Here is a 22,193-nt window from a genome sequence, read left to right as displayed (position 1 = left end):
AGACAATAAATAGAATTCAGATTTTCTATCATAACTCACTCATCCCACAGCAGAGAGGGCACTGTGCAAAGACAGGTGGTCCAGTCATGTCTGGAAGTACCACCACTGGGTATCTCTGATTTGTGCTCTGCTCCTGGATGTGTTCCTGAACAAAAGAACTAGACCAGCAGAGCGGAAACTGAAATCTTCTGCAGAGTTTCGGAGGAAGGCAATTTTTGCTTCATGCCTTATAAGATGTCCTCTGAGTACAGGAGAGGAAAAAATGGGTAGGGGAATCCTTCAACATTTTGAACCCATTTCCAGTTTGGCAGTATGGTTTATCATCACACACATCATAATAATTACACCATTGCTGAAAGGAACTAGAGGACAAACAGGTAGTTGCAAAGACACTGAGGTTCTGCAAGCTGGCAACAATACTGATATTAATAGCACAAGAAAATCCTGGTGCCAAACCCTGCCCGAGTCCTAGAACTGGCCGAAAAGGGAAGAGGGACTAAGCTAAAGGTAAATTCCACCTTACTGGATTGCTAAAGTACTTAGGGGTCCAAATGCTACTTCAGAGGAGGTTATTCAAGGAAAAAAAGTAAAGGAAACAACATATTAAAGCCTGCTTCCTCTACTTAAGACGGACGGACAGCTGAACTTTCAGTAGGAAGTGACTTTCCCTAACCCAGTCATTCAACCAGTTTATTTGTTACAATCATTGATTAGAGCATTAATAAACAAGTCAGCAATGCATAAAAGAAGTAAATATATACTGCAAGGAATTCATTGCATCATTAAAGTGATAGTTATTAAAATATTATACCAAGTGCTTCTTTATTAAGCATGCTACAGCAAAATTTTTTGCCTTAAAATGCAGTTTTATTAAAAGGAGGAAGAAGGTATAAAACTTATCAGCTCTGCCCTTTTAAACTGTATATGTTCCATGTTCAAATGGTTGTAAAATGTGCACTTAAATTTCTATGGAAAATGTACCGGCTAAGTGGTGTAATAAAGAATCAATCTGCCCAGGTATTTGGATATAATTAGGGTAATAGATATTTACTGAATGTCATTGCAAAATGAACAATAGAATAGCATATATTTAACTGTTTCAACTATGCCCAACTGGCAAGGGCAGATACATAGGGACTGAGAAATATACAGATATTAATAATTCTTTTAATTCATGATTCTTTTAATGATAGAAACAACATTCATAGATGACTGGTGCGTAAGCTCAAAGAGGAGAATGGTTTATTTTACTCTATGCGACTGAAAGTTCTATAAAATTTGAAAGTTTGCAAACCAGACTGGTTTGGTCCAAGAAAACATCATTATATCTACTTTCTGTTGCCTATTCTTTGGGGTCAACAAGGCATCCAGTAACAGGAAATAACTTCAGCACTTGAGAAAAAAAGAGTTGCAGTTAACTGTAACTGTTGTTTGTTGAGGTCTTCTGTGCAGGCACACATGGGATTGCACATGTGCAGGCCTGCCAATGAGTGAGGTTTCTGCAGTTTTATAAAAACCAATAGGGGGCACCTGTCCTCCCAGAGTGCATGTGTGGGCGCTTCTCACCGAAAGCAGCTCACGCTCTAGAGGAGGCAGCACCCCCACCCTCAGTTTCTCCTGAGCTGCCAGACTCTCCACGTAAGTAGTGAAGAGCACTCAGCGGGGCGGGAGGAAGGATATGGGTACCTGCACAGAAGACGACAATGAACAACAGTTACAGGTAAGTGCAACTCTGTTTTCATTGTCAGTCTTCTGTGCGGTCCTACATGGGAGATTAACAAGCCACCAACCCAAGAAGGAGGGGCAGGCTCTTCACTAGAATAGTGACCGAAGGACTGCCTGGCCCACTGCTGCTTCCTTTCTGTTCAGCACATCTAGTGCATAGTGCCTGATGAAGGTATCTGACAACACGTCACTGTTCTGCAAATGTCTTACAGTGGTACTCTCTTGAGGAGAGCTGCTGACGATGCTTGTGACCTGGTGGAAGGAGCATGTATCTCCAAAGGACAGGGTAAGTTAGCTTGCTTGTAACACGTTCTAATATTCTGTACTATCCACCTGGCAATAGTCTGGGAGGTGGCCTTTTCCCTTGCAAACAGTTGCATGTCCATCCTGAATGATGCTGTATAATCCAGGTAAAACAAGATCGATGGTTGTTGTGGGTTTTCCGGACTGTATTGCCGTGGTCTTGGCAAGACCACGGCAATACAGCCCGGAAAACCCACAACAACCATCGTTCTCCGGCCGTGAAAGCCTTCGACAATACATAAAACAAGATCGTTCTACGGACATCAAAAGAGTGGGGTGTCCATCCGGTTTTAGATGCTGGTGCTGGAGAAAAATGTTTTTCTGTCTATAGGGGGATGAAATGCTGAGATGGCTGCCAAATAGACTTTAACTGATGAGATGGAAGGACCACCCTGTTTACGCTGTATAAGAATTCTAGTATTTCAGCTAAAGGACAATCCTAAGGGTCTAGACCCTTGTTTCTGTCCCAATCAATGAATTTGTCCCATCTGTATGCGTAAGATTTTCTAATGTTGGGTTTTCTAGTGTTTAGGATGACCTGAAACTGAGAAGATTTGGGATCAATTGTAGTTGTTGAAATGTACCTCTGGACAGTTGTACAAGGACGATGAAACCATGATTGGCAAGGCCAAAATGGGGTTACAACAATAAAAAAAGTTTTGCACTTACCTGTAACTGTTGTTTGTTGAGTATCTTCTGTGCAGACACACACTGGGACTGCGCATGTGCAGGCCTGCTGTGGATTTTTCTAGCTTTAAATCTGTTAGGGGGGGCTCTTGCCCCTACTGCGCATGCGCAGTAGCGTTCCCACCAAATTGCAGTTGCTAGAGCGAGCGTCCCCAGATCCCCTCAGTTCTCCTGAGCCACCGGAGAATCCAGATAGTTAAATAACACTCAGAGCAGGACAAGAGGGAGGGAAAATGTGTCTGCACAGATGATACTTGACGAACAACAGTTACAGGTAAGCGCAACACTGTTTTTCATCGTCGTCCTTCTGTGCAGCCCCACATTGGGAGTATAGTGAGCTACTCACCAGTGGAGGGGTGTGTGAGTGATCAAGCAAACAGTGACTGGAATACAGTCTTTCCCACTGCTAAGTCACGTCTTGCATTTGTGTCCACAAAATAATGTCTGATAAACGTGTCTGGTGAGGACAAGGTTGCAGCCTGACACACATCGTGTAGTGGAACGCCTTGTAGGAATGCAGCAGAAGCAGCCTGAGCCCGCATAGAACGTGCTGTGACAAGAAGTGGGCAAGTCTTGCCAGCTTTCTGATAACAGAGTTCAATGGTTGATACAATCCATCAAGACAATGTCTGTGAGGATGCAAAGTGAAATTTACTAGTGCCGGAATAACACATGAACAAGGGCTTGAATTTTCAAATGTGCTTTGTTCTGTTAAGGTAGTACAATAAAGCTCTTTTCAGAACCAATGTATGTAATGATTTCTCAGCACTGGAAGTTGGGTTGGGGAAAAAACACAGGCAACACCACTTTTTGCTGTAAATGGAACTTGGACACTACATGGCTAGATGAGATGATGGCAACCAGAAAAGCATCGTTAAAAGGGACATGGTACAGGTCGCTATAGGCTTGAATAGTGGTAACATTAACTGGGCAAGCACTAAAGGCAAACTCCATTGAGGGACCGGGGGCACTTTAGGAGAAAAGGTTTTAAGAAATTGTTTAGAGATATAGTGGGCAAATACAGTTCTACCATCCACTCATTCGTGGAAGGCAGAAATAGCATCCATATGTACTTTAATACTATCAACTGATAGTCCGCCTTTATGCAGATCCAACAGGTACTGCAGGATATACGGTAAAGGACAGGTGAATGGGGAAACCCCACTCGGCAATAGCCAGTGAGAAAAACAGGTCCACTTCTGCATATAGGAAACCCTAGTAGATAATTTACGTGTATTCAGGATGATTTGACACACTTCCTTAGAGAAACTTAACTCAGGGGGTTGAACAACCAAGCTGAAAACTTCAGGGGGGGCAAGATTGTGATGCCAAAAGCCCTCTTTGTGCAGCAGGACTGGAACAAATGGGAAATGATGGATACCGTCCCGAGCCATCAAATGGAGCATCGAGAACCACTCCTGATGCAGCCAAAAAGGGGCAATCAGTATGCAATGGGTTCAAAATACTCAAATTCAGCAAATGACCTTGATCAGTAATGGTGTGTGTGTGTGTGGGGGGGGGAAGCGTAAAACAGGCCTTGAGACCAAGGGTATGAAATGCATACCTCAATGACCAGGGGTCCACGCCCACTCTGGAGCAGAACATGTTTGTCTTTGTCAGTCCCTGGCAGTTAGGTCCCTCAAGCCCTCCACAGTTAACACGCAGGTGTTCCAGTTGAAGTAGCTTTATTGAGATCCATACAGTACAGGTGTTCACCAGAAGGTGGCAATTGGCAGAAGTGACAATTCAAACAAAGGCATTATTAATTATAAGGAAACTTCCCGCCCTCCGAGGTCCGTTGACATTCTGGCGCGAAACCCCAAAGATGTTGCATGGGAACAGAGTAGTTCAGACTACATGAAGTATAAAGCAAAATATCCCAGTCTCTGGGAAAGTTACAATGTCCACTGCTATCAGCTCTCCTCAAGGACACTTGCTGGAAAAAGTGAAAGTACATATTTTCAACAGATAATGGAGGGGCCCACTGACTCTCTTGCAATTAATATCAAAAGTTAAGGCACTCTCAGATGATCTACACATATCTATACAGAATACAGCATATAATTCTGGCAAACGGCATTGACCATTATAAAATGCAGAATGCAGAATACAATCATGGCAAGTATGCTGGTATACATGACAGCCTTCCTGTTGGCCCTGGTAGAGAACAAATCTACCTGGGGAAACCCCCATTGACAGAAGATTGGAAGGAGATTTCTGGTCCCCAAGGACCACTCGTGCTGATCCAAAAATATTCTGCTGAGGATAGCCGCAGTAGTGTTGATGACCCCTGAAATGTGAATGGCCTGTGGCCTGACGTTGTTCAATATGGCCCATTCCCTAAGAGCCATGGCCTCATTGCAGAGCTTGAGTGATGTCGTTCCCCCTTCCCTGTTCAGATAGTATAACACAGTCATATTGTCCGTGTGAATCTGAACCTTCTCGTTGCAGAGCAGACTTGCAAAAGAGGCAAGGGAATGGAAGATTTGTTTTCACTTACAGTGAAGCTTCCTTTCTTGGTGGTCCAGGAGTGGGGTAGTTCTTACTCTTGGGATATAGCTCCTTCTCTCTAAAGGCAGGGTCAGTCAGCTGATTGTGATGCTGGAAGGGAGGGGCTTGTCCCTGGAATCGCCAGTCCGTTCCCAAGCCGTGACTCCCCATCATAATACCATGAGAGAAAACCACTTCCCTCAACCTTTTTTTTAAAAATAGTAAGGTCCCTCCCCTGACACTTGTGGGAGGAAGACCACTGTCCTAACTCTCCATCCAATCCTAGAAGCCTCCCCTAAGAAACTCGGGTGGGCAGGACTGCCCCACTCCTGGACCACCGAGAAAGGAAGCTTCACAGTAAGTGAAAACAAATCTTCCATTCTCCCGTGGTCCTAGGAGTGAGGCAGTCCTTACTCTTGGGACATACAAAAACAGTGTGCCCCAGGGTGTGTCGTCCAGCTTCCAGGTCTAGAGGGTGTGTTGTAGTACCCTCCTGTCAAAAGCTGCCTCAGTGGCGGCCAACTTATCTATCCTGTAGTGCCTAATGAGTGATTGTACTGATATCCATGTGGCTGTCTTATTGTCTCTAATGACTAAAGAATGTATAGGTTGCCGATGTCACTGCTCCCCTTAGTGAGTGCACCATGTCACCCTGAGGCATCTCCAAACCTCTGGCTTGATATGCCAGAATTATGTACCCTCTGCTCTACCTACTTAACATGGAAAAGGGCACTCTCTGTCCCAAGGAGGACCTCCTGAAAAAGAAGAAAAACACAACTAGTGTCTCAGACTTTTGAAAACTGTTTTAGTCCTGCTCAAGTAGAAGCTCATGGTTCTCCTTATATCAAGGTAGTGAGATTCCCTTTCCTTCTCGTGCTTTGGATTGGGATAGAAGGAGGGTGATACTATCTCTACTGTCATCCTGAAGGAAAGAGCAGAACTCCCTATCTACTGCTAGTGCCTACACTTGTCTAGCTGATGTGATTCCCATCAGAAAGATGGTCTTAAAGGACATGAGGAAACAGGCTCAAAGGGGTCTTTGGATAAAGTTTCCAGTACCAAATTAAGATTCCACATGGGAAAACCGGCAAACCCTTGGAAGATTCAACAATGAAGTCCCCCTTTGGAATCTGTTGGTATGATGGTGATGTGTAAGGGAATGTCCCTTCCTAGAACCCCTAATTGTTGAGATGTTCGCTACCTGCTGTCTAAAGGCGCTGGTGTTAAAAATTTTATTCATTCTTGAAGGTAGGATAGTATCTCCCTAATTGGCCCCTTAAGGGGTTCCATGCTTCTATCCATGCACCCCGTCTGGAAACTCAGCAGGTATTTTTATAGACTCTGTGGAACTCTTTCTGGAGGCCAACACAGTACCAACTACACCTTGTGCATGATACAATTCTATTGGTTGTTTGCATTCAGCCTCTTGGCTGTGAGGCTTGGCAGAGCTGGTTGAGGGTGTGGTATTGTTCCCTGCGTCAACAGCCCCTACTTCAGTGGAATGTGCCAGGGATCCATGTTTGATAGTCTTTTCAGGTCATGAGACCACGTCCTTCTGGATCAGAAGGATGCTATTAGAATCACTTCTGCACATTGCTGTATACTCTTCTGAACACATCTGTGCAGTAGCTGTACTGGGGAAAGTGTACAGAAGTTGTGGAGGCAACTCACAGATTACGGCATCTACCCCTATGGCTTAAGGGTTTCTTCTTCTTGAATCTTGCCAAATACTGGCAGATCAGTTGAAATATCTCTCTAGACAGCATCCATTCGAATAGGTCCATCTCTGGCTTAGCTAGTCCACCAGGGAGTTGTCCTGGTCTGCTACTTGTGTTGCTTTTAGAGATTTGAGTTGAACCTTCATTTATATTCACATGCGGTGACCTGTGGGAAGATCCTGGATTCCACCAAACCCAGTCTGATACCTCTAAGTTCCAATGTTGATCATCTCTTCTTCAACCAGATGCCCTATGTCATTCTTCCCTGGGTGTGGGTTCCCCAGCCCCATGGGATCGTGTCCGTGGTCATCACCATTCTTTTTTTCCCCCTGAGTGGGATGCCATCATGGTATCTGATGAGGTCCAGCCACTGGTTGGTCTCCTGTCTGATGACCTCTGGCAGCTAACTATCTTGAACCTCTTGCCCTAACACCTCTTTGTACGGAAACATGACTCTATGGAGTGCATAGAACCTCCCCCCTTGGAAGACATCCTGATAGGATACCCTCATCCCCAGCAGCATCACTTCCACCTTCTGGCTCCTTAAGATCTCTGCCACCATCATCTGGATCTTTGTTGACTTTCCTGTGACACAAAAACTCTGTCTTAAGCCCTGTCTATCACTATCCCCAGGTACAATATTTATTGGGTTGGAAGTAAAACTGGTCTTTACTTCATTGATCATGAATCCATGATCCTGTAGACAGATTACCATCAATTTCATCGCTTCCGCCCGCTGTAGTAGGATGGAACCATGACCAGATATGGGAAAAGTGCCACTCTCTTGCACTCTCTGTGGACTGGGAGGTGGCTAGGTCTGTCTTTGCTGGAAATTTTGCCCAAAGAATTTTTTTTTGCCCAGAGAAAAAACAGGCAAATTGCAAGGGCGTATGGCGTGTTGCCTCCGAAACAACAGTCTGGTCAGAGACCCCCATACAGGCAACAACGACCCTATAGTAGACAATATTTTAGATATCAGCCATACTAGTATTCTCAAAATCGTTCAACCCCTGCACACCAGGAGCATTACCGGGGGAGGAAATCATCACGAAAATCAAGGCAGAACCTGTAATTTTTATACCTTTTTACAGTTGCCTATGTAATTGATGGAGTACTTAGCATTGATGGAGTATATGGAGTCTCAATAATCTCAACCTCAGTTGACTCCTTCTCCCTGTTTTATTCTTGGTTGGTCACCTCACCTCCTTTCTGGGGGTATCTATACTTGGATTTAGCTTTAGGAGGTTCTGCAAACTCCAGGATCTGTGCTTCCCTGTTGCTGGATTGTTCTGCATATTAATCTGAAGGAGTAGCCGACATTGCAGTGGTATCAGTAGCCTGTGAGGTGGAAGGCTCCTTTGAGCTTGAATGGTGATACATGTGTTCTGACTGGTTCCAAAAGACTTGGGGAGGTCGAAGTAGGGTGATGCTCCCTGAGGCTGCTCAGATAGGCTTCAAGTCTCTGGAGTTGAATGACAGCATCTGATTTTGACCATCAAAGTTGGATCCAAAAGGCTCGAAAGTCTCAACATCGAGATTGGTGGTGTCAGGTGATGCATCTGAGCCATCGCTATGGGATGCGGAGGGTTGCGAGTCCCCGACATCGATGCCATTACAGGAGTCAGATCTAATTGTTTGGTTAATTCTGTGAGAGCGGAAGATTTGGCCACCTTGGTGGCAGGGCTGTTGGAAGCCTAGAGAGCCCGCTCCAACAAAAGGACTTTGAGCCTTCTCTTCCTGCACTCGCCTTGGGGGTAAAATTCTGGCAATGCTTATAAGCCAGAACGTTATGCTCCTCCCCCAGGCAAATGAGACACAAACAGTGTCTGTCTGTCTTGTTGGTTCCTAAGGTACCACTGGATAACAATTCTGCTGCACCATGCTGAAATTATGAAGAGCTAGACTTGACAAAAGTGTGTTTTCCATTCTCCTACAACAGTTTAAGTTTGCATGTTCATTTAAATGGGTACACTAGCCAATTTAAAATATAATTTCAAATTCATATTAATTAATTGGTAGGGCTGAGACTAAACAGCACAGAAATACACCCATCTTTTGGATCAGAAGTATATTTTAACAAAAAATAAACTTAAGGCTTTTCTTTTGATTTCTGTTCAAAACTAGCAGAAATTTGTATTTCAGAGTTAAACAGCTATGCTTGTCCTCCTAGCAATGAGAGAGTCAAAGGAACCTGAAGCTGACAATTGCATTCAATGAATAAATATTTGAAATTCTTATCTACTAGCTAAAGAAGAAATAACAACATGATAGCCAAAATCTATGCATAAATGGCATCTTCTGGCCTTTATGTTGCTTTCCTCAACTTAAAACAGAAGTTACATCCACCACTTAAAAATGTTTTCAAAACAATAAAGTCTTCTATGAAAGTTCCCTCCTCTGGATTTTAAGTTATCATAAACAGAATAACTTTTCTTGATTAAAAAGACTCATAGTCATCAGGAGTTTGATTCTCAGAGGGATTAGCACCTTCACTGTTTATGAGTCCACTGAGTAGCACAGCAGGTTCAGGGCAGACATTTTAAAGAACGAGTAGGAATTGAAAGGACCAAGGCTTTTTTTCAGGGGGAACGCGGGGGAATGGAGTTCCGGAACCTCTTGAAAATGGTCACATGGCTGGTGGCCCCGCCCCCTGATCTCCAGACAGAGGGGAGTTGAGATTGCCCTTCGCGCCACCAAGTGGTGTGGAGGGCAATCTAACCTCCCCTCTGTCTGGAGATCAGGGGGCGGGGCCACCAGCCATGTGACCATTTTCTCCAAGGGCAACCCACTGAGTTCTGCCCCCTCTTTTCCCAGAAAAAAAGCCCTGGAAAGGACAATATCATTAAGGGAAAAGGCAATATATATCTACAAGGAAAAACACACTTGGGGTGCGCACTCCCCCCCCCCAAATTTGGGTATTCCAGATCTGGGTTACAGGGATACAAAAAACAAACAAAAACAGTATTCCTGAGGGTGTGTGCGCCATTTTCAAGCAAACTCCACCATATTTGAAGGAAATCTATTCTTTTTTGTCCATTGAGAACTCTCCAAATTTCAGGAAGATTGGAGCCCAGGGTCTAATTCTAAGGGCCCCTGAACAAGCTACCCCCACCCCCGTCGCTTTCCATTGTTTCCTATGACGAAAACATTTCCGAGGCTTTCCAGGCAAAGGGAAACCTTAAGTGAAGGCAACCATTTGCCAAAAGCCAGTTGCAAGTGCATGTCCCTCTCCCATGCAAGCTGAGCCAACAAAGCCCAACAGAACCAAAGTGAGGGAGAGGAACCAATGTCAAATCAGAGAATCCCGATGTAAAACTAGAGCATCCCAAATTGAAGCAGGTGGGGGAGCGAGGCTTGCTAGTGCCGTGGAATTTAAAAGGTGGCTGCTAATAGTTTGAAAGACTCTTTTGGAGTTGCGGGGGTGAAGAGGAGGGTGGGAATCCACTCTGCGTGCTGCATCCTGTCCCCAACAGCCTTGTGCTGCTCTCCCTGCTGTGGAGTACAGCTTGCCTCTGCTTTGCACCACTGTCCTCTCATTTATGCTGCTGTCCTCTTATTTGCTGCTGCCACCCCTCTGCTGCAGCTGCCTGCAGCCGAAGATATCCAGCCCAGTAGAGTTCGGCTGCCCGGATCCAATTAGATTCTTCGATGTGATCCGGGATAGCCGGATTATGCTGGATTGGCACTAATCCAGCTATTTAGCCAAATCATCAATCCCAGGTCACGCACCCCTAAAACACACATCAGAAAAGGAATGACAGCAAGGAAATTAAAACTGGAAAAAAGAAATGAAAAGGTATACGTACATTCCCCTACTATATTTATTCTCTTTATTCTGCCCAAGTTTATCTTCCTATTAGTTGAAAATGCTTCAAAATTACAAAGGGTTTATTTACATTCACTATGATAGAAGTTGACCTAGAACATATTTAACCTTAAGGGCTAGCAAGTATTTACATTAACATTATAACTACAGAGCCTCTGTAACATTACATTCTGTTCTCCTTTTCAATTTAATGACTACACATTTTTGAATGGCAGAAAATGGCAGGGCTGCTCTTGCAATAGAAAACAGAGAGAAAGTTTCATTTTCCTTGTTCCTGTTATACCACAGAACAACAAAGTAATGCGTTTTCTCTGAAGTGCATTCCTTTCTTCTTTATTCAAAAGGTCAAAGAGCCAAGAAATAAGGATTATGAAGACAAAACTTTATGCAGCAGATGGCAACAGTTCACTTCTTGAAGTGGCAAAAATGTGTGTCATATGCTTGGAAAAAGGTGACATTAATTGGATCAAGCAACAGTAAGATGGTAAAACTGCAGGCAGACAGGTGCAAACTTATTATAAGGCAACAAAGTATTTTTAAAAGAGCGTATCAATCTTTTCCTGTAAAAGAGTACAATTACCCAGTGATGGATTATATATATACATTATATATAATGATATATAAATATATATATATATATATATCATAAGTAAATTATGGTAACAAAATATATGCTTCCTACTTTCTGAGCTCACGTTTGTTCAGAATGATACTACTATCTACTATAAACTTTAGGTTTAAAATATATTCATCATGACAAAATGAAATTCAAATGCTAGGAGAAAATGAAAATAATAACTGTGAATCCAGTTTCACTAAACCTGAAAACATAGCTAGTATTTTAACACAGCTTTAGGGATCCACCCAGTATTTTTTAAAAATACAAGTTTCATTGTGATACACTGCACGTCTATTAGACAGGTATCTTCCACCTTCATTCTTTTAGTGACTAAATTGTTCAAGGTACAAACCTTTTTAGAGGTTTTGTATCCTTGCATCTGAGGTACAAACCTTTCCAGAGGTTTTGAAACGCTCCTTTCTTCAAAACTTCAGAAAAAATATTCTAGTGATCATAAGTAAAATATGCACCCATTTTAACATGATGATAGCAAAGGGGCATAGAAAACATCTTCAAAATCAAACTCAGCTCAAAACCACGGATCAGCTCTGCCTTTAAGAATAAAGCAGAGGACTTGTTTGTTTGGATGCTAATTATCTGAACCATATGAAGAGTCTAGCTAAACAAAATGGCTTCCGTAATGTCATAAGTAGTTGGGTGGAAGGAGGTGGGAAACCACACAGGACAAATATGATCTAATGATATTTAAAAAAGGATTAACACAAAACTTATTAACAATAATGGTAACCTTTTATTTAGACCTTACCATATTTGTTAGGCATACTTTTTTGCTTTGATAATATCACTACCCATAGCACTGTAACTGATAATAGCAAATCATATCAATGTATAATACTTATATATCTGAAGTGAATATCTGCAAAATGTAAATGTGCTCAGAATTTTATCAGTGAAGGCACTACCATTAATCACTTTAATAAGTTTGGCCTTTCCAAATGGAACTTTTTCCTTACAACAATGGTGGCTATTAGCTAGCCTTTGAGAACAGAAAAAATGGCCTAGTCAACAGCAAGAATATTTTCTATACTGTACTATGATGACTGTAGTGCTAAGGCCATAGTAAGAATAATAAAAATGAAAAGAATTTCCAGTGCAGCCATACGGCATTTCAACTGCCTACTATAGCCTGTTAACTATTTCACAACAACAGATTTTCTATTACAATGTGTAATAGAGTGTACAAGAGTGCTTCACTCTTTTACTGTACGGTTTTACTGTATATATACAATTAAAAATCCAGCAACATCCATTAACACCCATCAGCTGAAGCCATCAATCAGAACATATACAAAGGATAGCAAAAGTTGCTACTCCAAAGTCACATGAGTAGCAACAATCTAGCAAATGTTAGGCATAGCTCATGATCACCGCAGTCAGTGGAACTGAAGTGCACAGTTACATGCTTCACTACACGGATTTCGTAGGAACACGGGCTCACTTAAATTTCTCTGGACTAAATCTGCTGGGTAAATCTAACAGCAGAAAAATTGGCTAGGCGTACATTCTTCATATATTATTATATTTATTAAAACGTAATAGTATAAATATATTTCACACTCACAATTTCCACTGTAAAGATTAATGGAACTAACACCTAAATTTGGGGTACAGCTAGTAAAAACAAACTATATTCTGTGAAAACACAGTAAGAGAGGACTATGAAAATGATGACAGCGCTATCTAACTCCAAAGCTATCAATTCCTCATTATCGGATAAGCGTAAAAACTCTTTTTCCGTTAATTGATAAACCATAGAAGAAAAAAATGAGGTAAACAGAAAATGTGTATTTCACCTATGGTTTGTGTTGATTTTACGTAAGCTAATACTGGGTTTCTGGAATATATGACAAAAAAATAAAATTAAATAAGCTGTTAACTGTGTTTAAATATGATACAGACAATTGTGGTAGGACTATAGATGGTAATATAGCAAGGAAGCTAATATGGTCAGTCTTGCAACAGGAATTGAAAAAAAGAATTTAATGTGTAAAAAGTGTATCGCGGTTAGATCTACCACACAAAGATACCCATTGCTGTACAAAATTATCCAAGCCATTCTAATGCAGATTAATAAAACTAATTATTTTTCTATTTGACCAAAAATGCTTTGATTTTAAAAATATCTTCATTTCAGGCCGTTTATAGCACACACATTTTAGATAATAAATCATGTGTAGACAACCACATAATAAATGCAAAGAACACCACAATCAGCCAAGAAGATTTCTTTTTTTAAAAGGAACCACTAATAAAGATAATTTTCCATGCTGACAGCGCACATTTCATCCATAAGTTTGAAGAGTCAAATGCTACCACAGCTGGGGGTTATTCTACCAAATGGCTCCCAACAGTGACCATAGAGATGGGAGTTGGGAGGGGTTTTATCCATAACATACATATACATGGATGTATCTGTGCAGGGGGAAAAAAATGTCAAACGGAAAGCAACCTACATTCCAAATGATCTCTTAACTGTTTATCTGATAAACTTAGTCACACAGGCTTTTTTAAAAAGATCAGTGGAAACCATTAAGTAATCAAGTGAGAAGTTAAGTACAACAATTTGTGGGCAGCCTCCAGAGATAAAAACTAAAAAAAATATATGAATGACTGAGATATATTAAACACAGATTTACCCAGAGGAGGGAGGAGAAGGGAAGAAGGGGGTTATTGTAGATGAATGGGGAGGGGACGCCTTTTCCTTTCCTTAAATCCATCGTGAAAGAAAATGAGACAAGATTATAAATAAGAGGCCAAGTTATTGCACACCATGGGATTCTTAATCTGGCTACCTGTGGTTCCTCACCCCCACGCCCAGTTAAAGCCTTTTCCAGCACTGGCAGGGGAGGGAGCGGTGGGGGGGGGGGAAGAAAAGCAAAATTGTGTTTACATGTCAGTTTCGCAAATGATCAAACAGCGTGCAACAACTACACTGGAAAACAGGAATTTTTTTAAAAAACGAGCCTCTGACTTCTGAAATGTTATTGATTATTACCTGCGCATCTCGCTTCCTGAATTCCAGAGTTTTATTGTCGTGCTCTGTCATGGCAGCCCGAAGCTGTTTTTCTAGTTTTTCGATTTCCCGTTCATGGTCTTGGACCAGGCAATCCTTTTCTGTGTTATGCTGTTGGAATAGGTGCGTCTTCTCCTGTTCATGCTCCAGCTTCAGCTCTACTATCTGATTGGACAATGAAGAGTACAGTTCATCAATAGAACATCCTTGTCGTCATGACAACTCATCTCACAGCTAATTTTTTTCCTCCTACAATTTCATCAAGTTGGCTATTTAAAATTTTTTTACGTCATTCTTACCTCATCTTTGCTTTAAAAAAAAAATACACAATTTTACCCTTGTCTTGGGGAGAAAAATCCTCCATGCAATTTTCATTCACATGACAACTAAGAAAATCCGGCACATCTTTAAACCCAGTATACTCATCAGTATATCCGAATGTGTTTAAAAAATACATTGTCGCATTCTGTATACCTTCCAAAGGATCCTGCTGTTGCCTGTCCAGCAGTGGTACAGATTAGAAAATGGTTAAATCAGTCTTCTCTCCTCTTCACATATGCACGCATGCACACACACACACACACAAAACACAAAAGACTTTGTCATGATTTCTCCAAAATAAAAGCTTAATTCTAGGCAACTTGTACATATACTCTTTTCCTTAACCGTTTTTAAAAAGAAGCTCTATTATTTCGTTGTCAGCCACGGTACAACATAAACAGATGTATGTGCTTCAGAAGGGCACCTGCTGTGCTGCAAGCTTGCGCCATGATTTCATAAGAAGCGTTCTGTTCTCAGGATCCTTTCCCAGTCCACACCACACTGGATACGATGACCTTGGCCAGTCTTAGCCTCTCCCTGCTAGACTGAATGGCAGCCTGAGACCAAGGGCCCGGTTGCCGCAGCTTTGATACTAATCCTCCCAGACTGTGCACAATGGCACCCTACCTGGCCTGCAAACTATAGCCAGCTAGGCTGCCTTTGAAGCAGGTGATGAATAGGGGACTGCAGGAAGCCAGCTTTCCTAGTGAACTCCAGGCCACACAGCTGCTAAGAACAGTCACTTGGATTTTTCTTCAGTTTTGGTGGATTTCAGGAGAAGAAAAAACGCTGTTATCGAGAATATGTTGGTTATATCCAGCGTGAGAATCGCTCTTCTTCTTCTTCAAAAAAGAGAAAGCAAGCAGTAGGAGTCTGCTCAAAATCGATCTTGTTTGTGTGGAGAAAGTGCGCAGGCACCTTGTCTTAAAGCGATAGCATTCTTTTTAAAAATGCGTTCTCTATCTTCATCATCTCTTTCACATGATGTTTATTACGTGCTGTTTTAAATCTGTTCTTGCAAATGGCCATCATGCAAATTTTGAATACTACTATTAAAGCTTGTTTTCCATCCAGGAACAAAGGTGTGTGTTGGGCGGGGAGGGGGGATTTATTCCCACAGCAAGGCTGTCAGGCTCAAGAGAGACACATTTGTGTAAACTATTTTGATGTTATTAAATAAAAACAAAGCTCCAGGTTTACTACACTAAAGACACATTTGGCATTATTAACATTTTATCTGGAATTCAGTGAAGAAATAAAAATCAGCCTGTGGGAAACTGTCTGCTAACGCTGCCTCACTCACAAAAACCAGATATCACACTTTCTATGTTTTTTATCTTCTAACATGGAGGCCTGAAGCCATTTAAATGGAAGTGATATGTTTCCATATAATCAGATACACAAATCAGTACAAGCACTTACTGTTCTTATCCTTTCAAAAAAATCTTGACCAAAATATTTATCTTAACTAAAGATGGGCACGGAACGGAAAAAAACCCAAACCGCTTGGCTCGTGGTTCGTTCATTTTCACGGAACACGAATCACAAACTTCCGAACCACAACTGGTTCCCGAACCAGTCTGAGGTTCGTCTGAGCCCAGGGCAGCCCCCTTCACGCTCAGAGAGCCCAAACTCGCAGGGAGTTTTCAGCAGGCTCTCCTTCACCCCCTGTGCCTGCCCGCCTGCAGACAGTAAAGCTACCCATGCAATTGTGAGTCAGCGGACAGCCCCTCAAACCACCTCCACCCAGACACTGCCCACATCTGGAAAGGGTCTCAAAATAAAATACAACAGTGTGTGTGTGCTAACTGTGTGCATGTGCACAGCAAAAGCGAGCTGCACTAGAGAAGCATGCAAGTGCGGAGCCTGATGGTGTGCACAGCGGACACAGTTGAGCAACCCCATGCAGATGGGAGTCAGCGCACCAGAGGCACGAGCCCAGTGGCACCGGCTGGAGAGGTGCTCCAAACTAAAGTGAAGGGCACTGGAGAAGTGTGCAGAAAAGAGGTCAGACTTCACTGCACCACACAAGTTCACACAGAGAGCAAACAGCCCCATGCGGATGTGAGTCAGTGCACCATAGGCACAAGCCCCCCCAAACACCACCCAGTCAGTGGCACAGGCTATAGAGCCACTCCAAATAAAAGTAAAGGGCACTAAGGGAATGTGGAGAAAAAAAGGAAAACTGCAGTACACCACACAAGTGCACACAAGTGCACACACAGGGAGCCAGGCTACAGAAAAGTGAGGCTCCTTGGGCGGGGGGGGGACCCACCAAAAACAGAAGACAGACCCTTCAAAAAGCAGAGAAAGAAAGAAAAGCAAATAAAAGAAGGGCTCCCTGGGGAAGAGGGGCCACAAACCCCCAGAAACCAAACCAGAAGATTGGAGCTCCAAAAAGCAGAGGGGAAGAAACAGAGGAAAAGCAAGTAAAACTCACTTAGAAAAGCAAGAACCCAGCTCTACTCAAAGGCCTAGGACTAGGCTGGGGATGGGGGGGGGGGCGTGAAAAGCTAAGACTGGGATGGGGTGGAGGAAGAAAGGAAAAAAGCACACTTTCGCAAAAACTTCCCCAGTCCCCAGTAAGAAAAGGCAGAAAGAGAAAAGAAGATTTTCAGTGTCTTTCCAAGAAGCAAGAAGTGTACTGCAGGCCAAAGATCCCTTCCAAGTTCCTCTCCTAGCAATATAGCCAGCAAGCAAGCTCTTTACTCCCTAACTCACTCTGGAGAAAATGAAACCAGGTTACATGGCTTCCTTGGAGGCAACCTAAAGACTGCAACCGTTGCCTGGGCAATGGAGTGAATGGTGTCAAAGTGTCTGGCTTCCCAGAAAAGCAGAAATGGAACAGTAGGTAAATTTTTTTGTTCTGGGGATAATAATAACATACTTTGTAAACCGCTCTGAGTGGGCATTAAGTTGTCCTGAAGGGTGGTATATAAATCGAATGTTGTTATTGTTGTTATTATTCTGTAAAAACGTGGAGCCACGGAACGCGTTTCTTTGCAAACGAACCAGCCATTCCGTTTGGAATTTTGTTCCGTGTTTTGTTTCAGCCCATCTCTAATCTTAACATAAACAAATTTAAAACAAATTATATATTCAAACTTTGTTTAGAGAAGATCTTAAATAACACTGTGAGCTCCACTCCTCCATTTATTTCTTGATTAATTAGTTGTCCTACCCTTTTTAGGCCCCTTAAACTCTTTTAACCAGTCTCAGAGTTATGAAGTATTTCTAGTTGCGCATTCATAGAACAACCGGAGAAAAATCAAGGTGCTTCAAATTTTGGATAGCTGATATTTGTTGATCTTGCCGGTAAGCATGTTTTCTTTATGAACACCAAAAATGCCTAACATTGTGTTATGTATGTAGAGGACAGAAGGTCATATATTCAGGAACACGGAAGGTGATTCATCAATCTCTGTGCTACGTTGCAGCTTCTCAGGGAGTTTCACACTTAGGAATGAATTACATATAAGGCAAAATGCCAAGGTGTAGACTCTGAACCTTCCCTAATGACACTGAGGCCTCATTTACACATGAAAGAGAATCAGGTGTTAGAATGAAGCATTAAAATGAACTGCACCAGATTAGAGGTGGATGATTACATGTTGGAATGCATTTAAAATCTCTCTGCAAAAAGAAAACCAGCACAGCAAGCAAAGATGGGACAGAATTTTCTTCGCTGAGCTAATCTTCTATTTGCGCAGAATGTACAGGAGCATTCAGAATTGGAGTCTGAATTATACTGTACCACTTAAGCATTTTACCATTACATTCTTCTACATTTGTTTACTTAGAAAATGTATATTCTGCTCTCCAATAACTTGAATGAGGCTGTTTACAAGATAAAAAAATACAACAATGAAATCATAAAAACAAGCATAACAATGATCAGTATTAAAAAGTAATAAAACAAGCAAAGAGCCTCCTAGGGACATAAAAACAGCCTACACTGATTATTCAGCAGCACAGACCAATTTCAGCAAGGAACGTAACAATCATAGAAGCAGGCAGCCTTGACCACTTCTCCTTTCTCCCATTCCACTGGCAACTCAGAAGCATGAGAAAAATGAAGGAAAGTTCTTACTATCCTCTCAGCTGTACCTCTGCATATTTCTCTTTGCATACTTAACAGCACTCTCACTTATCTGCCTGCAAACAATAGGCATGTGCTTCCTTGTAACTCAGAAAAATCAAAGTAGTTTGTGGAGCTGTTGTCAAACAGAGGGATCACTTATTTGCAACATACTCTGGTGTAGCGTTTAAGAGGACGGGACTCTAATCTGGAGAACCGGGTTTGATTCCTCACTCTTCCGCTTGAAGCCAGCTGGGAGACCTTGGGCTAGTCATGGCTCTCTGGAGCTCTCTCAGCCCCTCCCACCTCACAGGGTGTTTTGTTGCGAGGATAATAACAACATACTTTGTAAACTGCTCTGAGTGGGCGTTGAGTTGTCCTGAAGGGCGGTATATAACTAGAATGTTACTACTACAACTACTACTACTACTACTACTACTACTACTAGTACTACTACGACTACGACTACCACCACCACCACCACCACTAATCCCCCTGCCTATCACCTACTCCCTCAAAAGGAGTAGTACAAGGGGTATTGGCTGGTATATGTTATTTAAATATATGCTTCTTTATACTCTGTGGGAAGGACGGAGAATAAGTCGAATAAAATAAATAAATATGTATGTTACGACCTCTTTACTTTCTCTAGGGTAGATTTTGCCTTTAATCTTTCCCTTAACACCCTCTGGGTAGTTTGCTGCCACCAGGAATATATTATTCCAAAATATTTTATTCAAATTTCCCCTTTGGTAACGTGTTTAAGCGTCAGGCTCCTTCGTGGTTCTATGTGGCCCTGAGGATAGGAATGGGAGATAACAATGACAGCTACTCTGGGATATAACAAAAACAAAACAAACTTTTATTTTGTCAAGAAGCGTACTGATTTCATAAAAGTAGATCTCAGTTCTTAAAGTTACTTCATTTAAACTCATTCATACAGATCTCTTCTAAGGCTTCACACACAGTTAGCCTCTTTCTCTAACTCAGTATTTGTCTCACAGACGTGCTTAAAGTTACTCAGGCTGCACACAGCTAGCCTGCTTTCTTCTGACTCTATATTCACAGAAATATGAAACCTGCTCAGGCAGCCCACAGCTGGCCTCTCTTTCCCTGACTGAGTGTCCTTTCACAAACATGCTCAGTTCAGGTTCCACACAGGTTATATTTCTCTCATAAATACTTCACATACTCAGGCAGCACACAGCCAGCCTGCTTTCCTCGGACTGACACTTTTCTCTCCACTCTCAGTCTAAACTGCCTCCACTCCGCCCACACTCTCAGTCCTCAACCAATCATATCACTCACTCATCCCTCTCTTTCACCCCCACTCTTCACCCAGCTCACCAAGCATTTAAAGATACATGCACACATTTACTTGAAATCATTACAATGTACTTTTAAAATGGGTAGTGGAAGTTCAGCTAGTAAAAACTCTCTGGAAGACAGAAATGCAGTTTGAAATCCTACATCTATTTGTAACTGTGTGCTCGTGGGAAGATATACCTGCATTAGACCTGCATGGGTGTGAATGAGGCCTGCTTCCCATGAGTACAAATTAACTGTAGGAAAGCCTACATTTAAAAGAGGTAAAAGAAAACGTCTCTTCTGCCACTACTCATTCGTGCTCTAATGGCATTACAAATTTAAGTTCTAACAACCATCAAAAAGGGGAAGGATTCAGGACCAGTGCTGTAGGGCAGAAAATTTTACAAACCAGAAACATTTTTCAGAAAATTTTCCAATGTTTATTTTTCCATAGAATTGTTTCTCCCCCACATATGTAAATACAGTCTATCGATAATTTTCAGGGCTGTTCTGCTGCACATCAATCATGTTAGATGGGCTAAATGTGGGATATGAAGCATGGCCAAACCGTATTTCTTGTACATGGTCAAGGTTTGTACTTGGTATATTTGCCCATTTTTGCTAACGTTATTTAAATTTTGCTAACGTTATTTAAATCATGTATTTACATTTCAATTGGATTTTTTTCCCTAGAAAACCCAATTCACTGCACTGGACACAATTCTAAAGGATCTTTAAAACAAAGGGACAAAGCTTTGAGGCATGTGTGTAATTAAAATTGAAGTAGGAATTTAGCAGAATAACAAAGGACAGTGTAAAACATAGAAACATACTTACGTAGTCAGAAGGATATCAAACTTACAGGTAAAATCAAATCCAAATTTGTTTTTTGTGAGAAATGCCTTTTTTATGATATAACCTGAATCCAAATAGAAGTCTTAGAAAATTCTGGTGTTCCTTGACACAAGCTTACCCGTTTCTGGCTAGGCGAGTTATGGGAGCTCTAATTTACTTCGCTGCAACATACCTATGTGAGTCAGGGGTTTGAACACTTGCTGACATCAAAACTAGAAGGCCAAAGGAAATGAATGTCGAAGACAAGTACGCTGCCCTGTCAAAGGCTGCTCCACAACTTCAACTTCTTACTCAAGTCAAACAACAGCAGCTGCCTTCTCCTTCAAATTTCCTTCTGAGCGGGATTGAAGATTACTTTTTGCTTTACTTCTACAGCTGGTATTCACTATTTTTCAGGAAGAGTCCATAAGTAACATAACTTGTATGCAAAATTTTGTATGTTCATGTCCACGTGTATTTTTCTGGGGAGGGGGTTCATAGCATTCATCAGATTCTCAAGGGGTCTACGACACAGTATTATACTGTTATATTCCACGTATTATACAGTTTTAAGTACACTGTTCCCTAATTTTGTAATCCAGTTTTATTTAGTGTCGGTTGTATGTTTTACACTGTTTTTATTGCATTGTTTTAATTGTGTAATCTGCCTTGAGATCTATATTAAAAATTTGAGGGGGGGGGGGTAAGTAAAACCCTACATAGAGAGAGAGCCAGTTTGGTGTAGTGGTTAAGAGAGTGGGACTCTCATCTGGAGAGCCGGGTTTGATTCCCCACTCCGCCACTTGAAGCCAGCAGGGTGACCATGGGCTAGTCACAGTTCTCTGGAGCTCTCTCAGCCCCACCCACCTCACAGGGTGTTTTGTTATGGGGATAATAGTAACATACTTTGTAAACCACTCTGAGTGGGCACTAAGTTGTCCTGAAGGGCGGTATATAAATCAAAAATTATTATTAAATGTTGTTATTATATTCCTACATGTACACACAATTGTACTATGTGCAATTGAAGAGAGGTGTAAGGATGCCAGATAATTCTCAAAAGACTTCACTTCAGGAGTTAAAGTTCTTTATTGATAACATGCCAGTTTCATGCACTTACGCCATCCTTGCTAGGACTGGCAGCTACAGACAAGGAGATAAAGGTTCCCCGTGGATATTCCTAATCCCACTCCTTCTAAGAGTCCCTGAACTCTGCAAGCAGGAAAACAGGCTGTGGGATTCCTAGACTT

The 22,193-nt window shown here is 41.9% G+C and overlaps 1 protein-coding gene across 1 annotated transcript in view; it reads right to left on the bottom strand.

Moving 5' to 3' along the window:
* CEP112 (centrosomal protein 112) overlaps positions 1-22,193 on the bottom strand; it is a 464,588-nt gene that overhangs the window by 215,359 nt on the left and 227,036 nt on the right. The window contains exon 20 of the mRNA XM_054976905.1: positions 14,385-14,567. Coding sequence (XP_054832880.1) covers positions 14,385-14,567 — 183 coding nt within the window. The remainder of the gene's footprint in view (positions 1-14,384; positions 14,568-22,193) is intronic.

The sequence above is a fragment of the Eublepharis macularius genome, chromosome 4 (assembly GCF_028583425.1).
Source record: "Eublepharis macularius isolate TG4126 chromosome 4, MPM_Emac_v1.0, whole genome shotgun sequence".
NCBI classification, from domain to species: domain Eukaryota; kingdom Metazoa; phylum Chordata; class Lepidosauria; order Squamata; family Eublepharidae; genus Eublepharis; species Eublepharis macularius.
This window is presented reverse-complemented; position numbering and strand designations above follow the sequence as displayed.